At 35.7% G+C, this 12,661-nt stretch overlaps 1 protein-coding gene across 1 annotated transcript in view; it reads right to left on the bottom strand.

The window, feature by feature from the left end:
* NETO1 (neuropilin and tolloid like 1) overlaps window positions 1–12,661 on the bottom strand; it is a 92,974-nt gene that overhangs the window by 17,287 nt on the left and 63,026 nt on the right. The window contains exon 7 of the mRNA XM_007119844.2: window positions 12,118–12,346. Coding sequence (XP_007119906.1) covers window positions 12,118–12,346 — 229 coding nt within the window. The remainder of the gene's footprint in view (window positions 1–12,117; window positions 12,347–12,661) is intronic.

The raw sequence follows: 12,661 nt of genomic DNA on the forward strand, positions 1-12,661 counted from the left end.
GCCGCTGAGCCTGCGCGTCCGGAGCCTGTGCTCCGCAACGAGAGAGGCCACAACAGTGAGAGGCCCGCGTACCGCAAAAAAAAAAAAAAAAAGATTACACAGTTTTATATCATTTTCCTTTGCTCAAAAGCCTCATTATATTTGAAAGTAAGAAACTACTGACTCTAAAAAGTTTCAGTATACTGTTATCCCATTAACAGACAGAATAGTAGAACCATCTATTGACTATTTGCTCCGTTCTAGACATATATATTTACAACTTACAGCTGTCCTGTAATGAGTCCTCATTTTCTGGAAAATTCACGTTTAATGTCAAGGCGTTACAGGTAGGAAAATGGAAAAATTAGTTGACCAGCACCAAATTCATGCTTTTACACATTTTCTCATCCTATTTCATATTTTTTAAACAACAAAAATTATTTTTTCAAATGGCAGATTTGTGATTTTCTTTCTAAAATATTAACATCAATCTTAAAATCTCCAAACACGTGTATACTTGCCAAAAAGTACATATTGATATCGTCATGATACATTCCTTTTTTGTAGTGCAAAGATATTTAATTTTTAAATAATTTCTTTATATAGAAGAATATTTACTCAGTGGTAGGGAATGAAGGGAACATGTGTTTAGATATACGATTACCATTTGGCTTATGAACCGTTGGTCTTCAAGTCAACTAAGTTATGTTTTCATAATTTCAGACAAGAGTTTGTCAGTTTAATAATAATTAAAAAAATCTAACCTATTGTGTTTAGTTGAATAATGGCTCCCAAGTTTGTCCACACCCTAATTCCTAGAACTTGTGAATGTCACTTTTTATGGCAAAGGGATTTTGCAGATGTGATAAAGTTAAGGATTTCAAAATGGGGAGATTAGCCTGGATTATCCAGGAGGGGCCTGTGTAATCAAAGGCGTCCTCACGAGAGGAATTTAGAAGCTCCAAGGGACAGAACATGATTTAACAACGTAGTAAAAAGAGATAAGATGATACCTTGCAGGCTTTGAATAAGGAATAGAAGTAATCCAGAGACTGGGACAGGTGAGGGAATGTATTCTTCCCTAGAGCTCCCCTAGAAGGTGGCCTTGTTGACACCATGGTTTCAGCCCAGGGAAACCTATTTCAAATAATACGTTTGTGTGGTTTCAGGCACTAAGTTAGTGGTAATCTGTTATAGCAGCAGTAGGAAAACTTGTAGCTGATTTCTCAGGGTAATCAGAGGACCTGCTCCACTAGGTTCCACAGATGTAGCTATGGCTGCACAATATCAAAATGGGGAAGGAAAGGTCAGAAATGGGAAAAGGGAAGAAAGAGATCTCTGAGGTGGAAGAGCAACAGTTTGGAACCAGGACACCCTGACAATTTGTGAGTCACAATTAGCTGGGAACTGTGTTAAGAGCAACATTTTCTAATTATTTACATAGTTTAAAATATCAGAGCAAACATTTATTCATATCACCTGTGAGAAAGGGCTGATGCTACTCTACCTCTACTGTTCTAAGGACCCTGCAGAAATGTGAGCTTGGCCATCAGCATTTGCCATGCAGTAAATCAGCCCTCAGTTAAGTGTGTCTTTAAGGTAAATGGTGGAGAAATTCTATTGTAGGCTGTAGTGACTCTTAAGTCTAAAAGAGTATGTTATGAGACAGAAATGTGGTATCCTCAGCTGTTGCATAATTATCACCCCTCCAACAATACCTCCAATGATCAATTATTATTTTCTGAAATCATAAATGAATCTTAATTTTCCCAATAAAGAAGATAATGTATAACTTGATATCTTGTAATAACCTACAGTGGAAAATAATCTGATTAAAAATATGTATATATATAACTGAATCACTTTGCTCTACACTTGAAACTAACACAATATTGTAAATCAAATATATTTAAATTTAAAAAAGAAAAAATGTATATATCTTGTTTTCCTAGATTTAATAAATCCCTTCAGAAAGTCATATCAAATTATATTTATTGCTTTTAAAATGTTTACTAAAACAACAACTTTTTGTTGTAGAAAAATCATAAAATACTGATAATCAATAAGGCTCATCCTAAAAATAATCAGTTACTTGCACTGCCTACTACACATATGTATTACATATATAATAGATACTGTATATTAAATATTTATCACACATGTTTACAAGAATATATTTGTAATGTACATGTGTTTTGCTTGCCACTTGTTTTTAGAATTTTATTTTTTAATATACTTCATTGTCAGTATCCATCTAACACATCATCATAGCAGTTACAAGAATATAGGCATGTTTCAAGAACCATTTAACCAAGCCATTTAGGCAATTTTCATTTTTTAAATGATTCTAAACATTCTCATCACTGGTATCTATTCTTAGATTCATTTTTTAGATCAACAGGTAAGACTCTATTTTTGTTTTTTACCTGTTTTAGAATTTTGATATATAATGCTAAATTAAGAAAACTTTTATTTTCCTGCCAGCATACATAAATTTTCATTTCACCACACCATCTCCAAAACTGTGTATTTCATCATTGCTAATTTTTTAAAACAATTTGATAGATGAAAATGATGTCTCATTTTTATTGAAATTTATGTCTTTTTGTTTACTAATATGAATAGGTGTTTGTTTCCTATACCAGTAGGCCATTTATGCTTCTCTATGAATTAATTGTTTACTTTATTTGCCCCATTTTCTATTGTTATATAACATTTTCTTATTATCTTATATAATCTGTATTCTTTTTTTGTTTATTGTTGCTTATTTATTATTTATTTTTATTGAAGTATAGTTGACTTACAATATTATATTAGTTATAGGTGTACAACATAGTGATTCAGTGGTTTTATAGATTACACACCATACAATCTGTACTCTTTACAGGATAATAATATTTGCCCACTGCCTATCCTTTATGTTGCTAATTGTCCTCCAGCTCAGCTTTTCCCTTTTATTTAAATTTAATTTAAATTAAATGTAAAAATTTAAATAATAATACATCTTGAATTTTGTATATTTGTATATAGTGATATGTTCCCTTACCCATGGTGTGTTTTATGTCTACTTTATTGAGATATGCCCAAACCTGACAAATAGTCAGCAATTTCCCCATCATATTTTGTGTATTGTTGATATTTAAATCTATGCCATCTGGTATTTACACTGTTATAAGACATATATAAGTAAATAATTCCTGTATTAATAAAGTGGTCTTAATCTTTTAAAAATACACCAATTCATAATGATGAGGCATGGAGATCTATACCCATAAAAGGTCAATTTACATTTAAATCTGTGCTGTAATTGGTCACATTGCTCCGTCTAGCACTTACGATTTTCTTTCCTTGCTGAAATACATACAGACTATAAAGCCTTTTGATCTTAGCATTTAACCCAAACTTGTAAATGTGTTTTGCCTAGATTTTTCTAGAGGGAAAATTAAATATTATTGTTGTGAGTTGATTATTATCCACCTTTTTTTTGGTGTATTTGCTCAGAGTGTTACTGACCTCTGTGCACTTTTAAAGTAATAATCAAATTAAAATCTGTATACATTTTTTCCCTCTAGGAGCCATTAAATTTAGTTTATTGAGGTGATATGGTAATTTTACTGGTGCATTACAAAATGGGGAATTTGCTCTACCTAGGACAGAATGCAAATTGGCTATACAAGAGGCAGATGGCAGGCCAAACCGTGTTCCAGACAAGAAAGGATAAGATAATAAAACTGAAGAGTGAAATAATAAACAATTATGGTGACAGAAGAGTAAGGATCCTACTAGTATAAACAAACGCTGGAGAAAAAAAACTATACAGGGGGCTTCCCTGGTGGTGCAGTGGTTGAGAATCTGCCTGCCAATGCAGGGGACACGGGTTTGAGCCCTGGTCTGGGAAGATCCCACATGCCGCGGAGCATCTAGGCCCGTGAGCCACAACTACTGAGCCTGCACTTCTGGAGCCTGTGCTCCGCAACGGGAGAGGCCGCGACAGTGAGAGGCCCGCGCACCGCGATGAAGAGTGGCCCTTGCTCGCCGCAACTAGAGAAAGCCCTCGCACAGAAATGAAGACCCAACACACCCCAAAATAAACAAATACATTTATAAAAAAACAAAACAAAACAAAACTATACAAGAAGAGAATTGGCTTCTTAGAATACAGTGTTTTAGTGGGTAATTTACTGAAGTAAATGAGAAAGTGTGTGGCGGGAGGGACAGAGTACCAGATACAAGGGAACGTTTTCTGAAGTGAGTTACACACTTGAATTCAATTTGAATGAGTGCGGCTGCACCTCAAGAGGAGCAACCCTCTTATTCATCTTCATGCCATCAGTGCCTGGGCACTTCCTTGTTCACTGAAGGAACGACAGAATAAATGGAGGAACACAAAGAAGTATAAAAACGAAAACTTATCAATGACTAGGTAAAACAGTAGTAGTTGCTCAAAATCAGCTCAAGCTGATGTTGGAGTGATTATTTTTCTTATACCGCCTACAATTCTATCTTGTCACATGTCTTGAACTACCAAATTTAGGAAAAGTAATACATTACTAAATAATAATATATTTATTAATATATTTAATCAATATATTAAGTAATATATATAGGTTGCATTTGGGTTATCCATTCTATTAAAAATTACCCATCATTACAACAAATATGCTTCAGCTTTCTATTGCTGAGTAACAAATTATTACAAACTTTTGGGCTTAAAACAATACCCACTTAATATCTCCAGCTATGCAGGTCAGAAGTCTGGGTTGAGTGAGGTCTCTCTTTATGATCTCACAAGGCTAAATCAAGGACGCAGCTGTACTGGTTTCTCATCTGGAGCATGGAGGCCTCTTTCAAGCTCATTCAGGCTATTGGAAGAATTCAGTCTCTTGTGGCTGTAGAACTGAGGTTCCTGCTTTCTTGCTGGCTGCCAACTGGGGGACATTTTTAGCCCCTAAAGGCCACCATCATTCTCTTGTCACATGGCCCTTTCTGTAACATGGCAGTGTGTTCCTTTAAGGCCAGCAGGAGTACTGGCTGCAGCTTATAATGTCTCTGACTTCTTCCATCCCTGACCTTTAGAATTTCTTTTAAAAGGGCATAAAGATTATTATAAATATTTTTTGAGTATTGTCAGACCAACCAGGATATCTGGTACACTTCTATATAGCAATAACAAACTATCCGAAAGAGAAATTAAGAAAACAATCCCATTTATAATTACATCAAAGTGAATAAAGTATCTAGGAATGAATTTAACCAAGGAGGTGAAAGACCTGTACTTGGAAAACTAGAAGACATTGGTGAAGGAAATTGAAGATGACACAAATGGAAAGCTACACCGTGCTCAAGGATTAAAAGAATTAGTATTGTTAAAATGTCCATCCTACCCAAAGCAATATACAGGTTCAATGCAATTCCTGTCAAAATACCCATGGCATTTTTCGCAGAACTAGAACAAATGATTCTAATTTGTATGGAACCACAAAAGGCACCAAATAGTCGAAGTACTCTTGAAAAGAAGAATATACCTGGGGGTATCACATTCCCTGACTTCAGACTATACTACAAACTACAGTAACAGAAACAGTATGGCACAAAAACAGACACATAGATCAATGAAACAGAACAGAGAGCCCAGAAATGAACCCATACTTTCATACTTTCCCAAGACTCCCAAGAGTATTGTTTTATTACAGCATCAACTCAAAGTCCAAAATCTCATCTAAATCTCACCAGCTCAAAGTCTGAAATCTCACCAACTAAGTCACCTAAATATTGTGCAGACAAGCCTCCTGGGGGCAGTCCTTGAAGGAGTCTGGACTTCAGTTCCTGAGGTACAGTTCCTCTCCAAGTGGACCCATGAAACCAAAGAGACAAGCCACCTTCCCCAAACTCCCAACACAATGGTTAGATGGGCATCAGAAAATAGTTACAGAGATTCTGGTTCAAAGGAGAATGAAGAGTAAATAGGAGTCACTGGTCCACAACAGTCTTGAAATCCAGCAGGGTAAACGCTGGATTTTTCTTGATTCTATTTCCAGTTCTAGGACTATGCCTCTGTAGCTGTGGACTTTGCTCTCCAGGCTCTCAGTTCTGCTCCCTGAGTCATCCTTCTTTTCTCATGAAAAGTAACATGTATATGCAGCTGAGTGGTAGTATCAGATTGCTTCAGGCCACTAGAGTTTTAGGGTTCTGATAACTGTTTTCATTTGGTTCTCTCCTTTCCTTTCAGTCCAAGCCGACAGTGTTTCTGCTGAAATAATTTTCTCAAAAGCCTTGTGGGTCTTGCTTGAAATTCACTGGGCTTTGTTCTCTTAGACAAATGCCACACCCATAAATCTATTTGAGAGAATCCTTTCGCTCCCCTTGGTTACCACTGTAATGGCTGAGGGTCATTGCCCTTCCCCTCCTGGAAACCCTCTAGCTTGACTTAGAGGATCTATAAGGTCCAAATTTAACCTCTTCTTTGACGGGCCTTTTAGTTACTAAACACTGAGATCTTTTGATGTTTCTGACGGCTGAGCAAAGGTTATACAGTCATATTCAGCCTTTTTCCTCTGCCATATTTTCAGTGTCATTTCTAACTTTTAACATCTTTGCCACCTGGAGAAGCTGGGGCTTTAAAAACCATCCAGTCCTAATTCCTTTTAGTTTAATAATTCTTTAGATTTATTTCTCCCCTTCTTCATGTTACTATAAGCAGCAAGAGAAACCAGGCTATACCTCCACCCCTTTTCTCAGTAATCTACTTAGTTATAGAGCCAATGTTAGTCACTTACAAGTCTGCCTTCTGACATCCCTACAGGACACAATTTCGCTACACTTTCTGCCACTACAAAACAAGGATCGCCCTTCCTCCAGTTTCTAATAAATACTCCTCACTTCTATCTGAGCCCCACTGGCAGCCCTCCAAGTCCAGGTATATTTTAACCACTTGTCTGAGGCAATTTAGGCTTTTTCTATCATTATTCTCAAAATTCAACCAACCTATGATCACCGCTTGATCCCAAACCTGCCTCCACTTATTAGGTATTTGTTATAGCAGCATCTCACATACAGTACCAACATCTGCAATAGTTTTCTATTGCTGTGTAACAATCACCCCAATTTTAATATCTTAAAATGACACCCAATTTTTATCACACAATTTCAGAAGCCCAAGTACTGGATCCTTTGCTGGAATCTTACAAGGTGAAATCAATGCATCGGTTGGGGCTGTGGTTTTCATCTGGTTCTCAGGGTTGTCTTCCTAGCTTTTTCAGGTTGTTGGTAAAATTCAGTTCCTTGCAGTTATACAACTGGGGTCCCCATTTACTTGCTAGTCAATGGCTAGGGATGTTCTCAGCTCCTAGAGTTCGCCCCTGTAACAGGCAGGCAGTTCACAACATACCTGTTTGCTTTCTTCTTCCAGGCCAGCAGTCTTTCTGACTAATGCTTCACCTTATTTTGGGGAGCTCACCTGATGAGGTCAGGTCCACCCAAGATAATCTCCCTTTTGATGAACTCAGAATCAATTGACTAAGACCTTATTTACATCTGCAAAATAACTTTTGCCATAGAATGTAATTTAATTACAAAATGATATTGTAGGATTCTGTGCCTTCCACAGAATCCTTCAATTCAACCCCTCTTTGAAATTAAATATTACTGTAAGTATATTTCTTTACTGTAAATAAATCTGTAGTTTAGACTCTATGGCCTTTTGCCATAAATTGATATGAAATGAAATACATAATCTAATTTTAGCAAATTATTGTAAACATTATTCCCACATCTTAAAATGAACAATTTTCTTTTCATCTCTTTTTACTTGCATGTCTGTTTTTAACAGAAATATGCTGCCCATTAATCAAGCATTAAGTGATTGAGATTTTATCATGGTGTAAATAAGAGCCGAAGAGCAGCTGAACGTAGAACTTCAGAAGTCACAATGAGATATTACTATTGTATTCATTCATTCTAGTTACTGCAAATTCACGGTGTGTTCAGGAAAAGGCTGGATCAGAAAATCTGGCTTGTGACTCAAAGTGAAGAGGTACATTTCACTAATGTCTCCATTATACATATACAATACTTAAATATACAGTTCTATCATAACTGATCATGCATTTTCATGTGTAAGTATGTTCAACATTGAAATTACACTAACCATAATCAATTTAAAAAATTTTAGATGATTTTTTAGATCAAGACTAACGTCTTTATAAAAAGTGATGCAAATGTGTAAAACTCTATTCTTATAGGCAATCTTAAATTGAGTCACTAAAATAAAATACAGCATACTTTCAATATCAATGTGAGAATTATTCAAACTATTCCATCTTTATCTCAAGTTGGATTCACTCTTCTTTATCCTCAGCTGTGTTTCTAACCTGATTCTCTCTCATAATTGTTGATTTTTGACCCAAGAAAGCAAATTAGTCACAGTGGTTAATACCTTTTCCTCTTCATTTCAGAATATATTTAAAGTTTAAATAAGTCATCTTTCGTAGAGAATACTATCCAAAATTAAGACCTAAAAATTTGAGGTCTTTTTCGGGTGCCCATATACGTGTTCATCTCCACTGTAGAAATTATTTAAGAGTGGACTGAGCATTCTGAGTAATCTGGGTATAAAATGCCATTTGAAGTATTAAAAAGACTATAATCTAATGAAGTAATAAGATAGTGCCTATTTGGTGATAACGCTGATTGTTTGTTCTCTAGTTGATAGGTTTCAAAGTTGTTCTAAACAGTTTTTTAACAACAGTGTGATACCATTAATCAGGGCAGCAACCTCAGGCAGAGCTGAGAAAAGGCTGAGGTGAAGAGTTAGCAAGACAGTAGGGGCAGGAGTATGTTATTTATAGGACCTATCTAGGGAAGATGTTATTTCTCATGACACAGTTGAAGGTAAATACTTCTCAATTCAGTGATCTTATATTCCTCCCATTATATTAGAGGATATTTTTCATTGTTGCAAAAGTTGGCATTTAATCCAGACTTTAAAAATTCTTCTAAGGTGCCTGTGAAACCTCAAAGTGGGATGACTCATAGTAAGAATTTCTACGCCTCTCTCTTATATACTCATCCTTTCCCTTTACTGTAATTTATTCAGATACAAATGTAAAAATAAAATGAGTTGAAAATATATTCCCACTTGCATCCATTAGTCAGGTCTTACATTCTTGCCTCCGTGCTGTTTTCAAATCATTAAGCATGGTGTTGAGGGTATTCAGGGAAAGTCAGTTAACTTCCCTGGGTCTTTTCTTTTCCTGTTTGAATTCATAAAATGTTTGAGATAGAAATAGATGGCTTCTGAGCTCTTATCTAACTCCTAAAAATATCCTATGGTCCTCATATAAGACGTTTTGACAGATATTAGAATAGTGTTGATTATGCCCTAAGCACTTTTCAACACTGCACTGGGGATACCATCTAATAAACATAGGAACCAAGAAAAATATCAAGGTGGTTTCTCATTATTTGAGTAAGAAAAAGCTGGTCATTGATTCACATCTCTAATCTTTATTCCCTATGTGTGTGTATGTGGAATAAAGATTAGAATCACCCGCTTCTGAATAAAAGAATTGATTGAAGTCTACTTCCTGTTGTTTTGAAACCTTTCATCTCTTATCGGGAATACCTTGATTTCAAAGCAAAAATACTTAGTCTATATACCCATATACTCCATCACATGCTGACTTTGATCGTAGGCATATGTAAGAGTAGAATTCTGCACAGTTTTAGTCAAGGCAGAAAAAACAAAATATCATAACAAAACTGCATAGGCAACATGACACAGAGGATACATTTGTTTCCATCAAAGCTTCCTGTAAATTTATGAGATAATCACGGAAACTGCTACGTAATACTCACTCAGATGAGTGTGACCATCCATCCACTGTGTAGGAACATTAAGTGGCTTTCTTAGGGAGAATACCCTGTTTCTTCTGGATTAGTCACTGAAAGTTCACCCACTTGAATGACTTCCAGAGATCATTTAAGTACAGAATGAAAACTCTGTCTTTTAGCTCAAAAATATCTCTAATGATGTATACACAGTATGATATAATTCACCATTTCTTATATAAGCAGAATTTTAAAGTCTCACAGGCCTTAATCTTCGAGATGAAAGGGACCTTAGACCTCAGCTAGTCTTCCTTTTCCCCTATCCAACCTAGACGCTTCCCCTACACCCTTCACGCCCGAAGAGAACCCATTTCTCATATATCCTTCTGTGGAATATCCTCTGTGGGAACCCATTCAATTTTGGGATATTGCAGCTCCTATGATCTAGACATTTCTTCTTCCTAAATTACACTCAAATAGTTTCCTATAATTAATTTAACAAACATTAATCTGACCTCTCAAACATTAATCCATATCACCCACCTAAGTCTAAGGTAGTTATCACATTTTGAAAAAAAGAAATCTGTAAGATAAACATTCCTTCTCCTTTGCCCTTTTCCCATGATTCTAGATGCTTCTGCATCCTGGTCAGCCTCTTCTAATTGATGACTCTCCTCCTCAGTAATAACACTCAGAAGAGAACAGGCTACGCCATTTGCATTTTGACCAATGCAGCTTCCTACAGGAGTATCTTCTTCGAGCTGCTTATTGCATTTTCCTTAATATAAGCCAATACCGCATTGGATATTTTTGGTCAATTATTTTAAAAATTATTGGCTTATGTTGAGTTTGAATGCAATAAAACCTTAGGAAGTCCTAGGAGTCAGAGTTTCTTTACTTGATACATGAAACATAAGAATACATATTTTAATTTATCCTTACTACATTTTATGGCATAGCTTTGATAAAAATTGCATATTTTTGTGATAGTTTTAAAAACTTGATTATATCAACTAACATATTAACTAGAACTTCCATATGTGTTAAATTAGAAAGTTCTCAATCTGTGATTATCCAAGACTGACAAAAATATTGAATAAGGTACACTCTGCACCTCACCAAAGGCACAATCGACCGGATATGGTAAAGCAATCATCGGTGAAAACACCAAATGTGCTATCTTATAGCCTGAATTTCTTCAAATTCTAAACAAGAAAATGATGAGCGTTTTTTGGCCAGATACCTTGCTGAAATAAAGATGCACTCGTTCTAACATTTTGATCAACTCCTGAAACAAAGACATAGATAGCAACATGCTGTTGAAATCTGCAATAATCTTGGGTGGGAGATTTAACATACTCTGTGATGGTATCAAGATTTAGAAAGACTGAGTGACATTCAGTACTTCTGGGGCCCTAGAATTCTCCAACTGGGTAATTAAAGAGCAACTTAAAGCCCAAACTATTTATTTATGATACAAAGTAATCGTCTAATACATTTAACATTTATGAATTGAAAAAACAGTGACTGCTGTGCCTATCACTGATAAATCTTTGACATTTCAAAAACATTTTGTCTTTTCTGTTTTAAAAAAATGTATAGTTTCAAATGGTAAAGTATTGATTCCTTAAAGCTGAATTTCTTAGGTTTATTTTTCATTTGTATAAATTTATTAAACATGAATTATTTAAAGCTTCTAAAGAACAGTTCAAACATATATCTATTAATATAATTCATTATTTGTTAGAACATGATTTTCTAAAATTTCTGTGCTTTGCCCATAACTCTGGGTGTCATCCATTGAGCCGTTTAAACTATTTTCTGGAACTTTTTCTATTTACTCTCTTCCCAAGCAATTCTCCCTCTTTGCCTACTTTAATAGGAGCTCTGTAGTCACAGACCTATTTGAAATCAATGGGACGGCAAGAGAACCTTACTAAAGAGAACCTACCAAATATTTCTATGCAGGTTTTTAAGACTTAAACTTCATTGGAAGCTGCTGCCTCAGTTCCATAGCTTGGTAAGAGCTAAACCAAAGACAAACAAAATTCATCATTTCCCAATTGAATAGTGTGAAGTGTCTTAAGCAAGGCTATGATGCATGTGCTGATATAGGTAATCAAAAGGTAATATGTAACTCTCCTGTCCCTGGACCAAAGTGAAGGAAAGGGAATCTCAGCGATGTGAACAGCTTACTAAGGCTCAGCCTGCTGTGCTCAAACTGCATGAAGAAAACACCATTAACAGTTTATGAGATTTGCATCATTGGACACATTTGAAGGATAAACAGTGAAGTGCAGAGATTCTTACGTTCTTGAAAGGATGTGAAGAGCATCTGAAACCGGCTGTTGCGACTGCCCTCGTCCGCCCACATGCGGATGACCCCGAGACCTGTACGGAGCATGACGTCGTTGGCCACGGTGCTGCAGAACTTGGCTTTCAGATCCTCCACGGAGCTGCTTCCATCATACACCGCCACAAAATTCCTTTTGCATTCATTTGAATTCTGCATCTCATAGTCCAAGAATCGTAAGTATATCTGTAAAACAACAAAGATAGGATAATTTCCCAGAAGGAATTTAGGAAAGTAGTTCACTAAGCACCAGAACTTCCTTCCTCTTTCTGTCTCACAAGACAGTCTTGATTGCAATCAGTCTTATTATTTTTTCTCTGTGGAAAGTAAAGATGTATGACTCAGATCAACTTGTGTTTAAAATTGTTTTCAAATGTTACTGTCCTTTCTTTAGGTAAATGTACCATTTCCCATAGCTGAGTATTTTTACACAAATGATCCTTATTTCTTCTCCTAACTTATCTGGAATCAGTTATTAGTTTTCATACTTACACAGTTTTA

Source organism: Physeter macrocephalus, chromosome 19, assembly GCF_002837175.3.
Source record: "Physeter macrocephalus isolate SW-GA chromosome 19, ASM283717v5, whole genome shotgun sequence".
Taxonomy (NCBI): Eukaryota; Metazoa; Chordata; class Mammalia; order Artiodactyla; family Physeteridae; genus Physeter; species Physeter macrocephalus.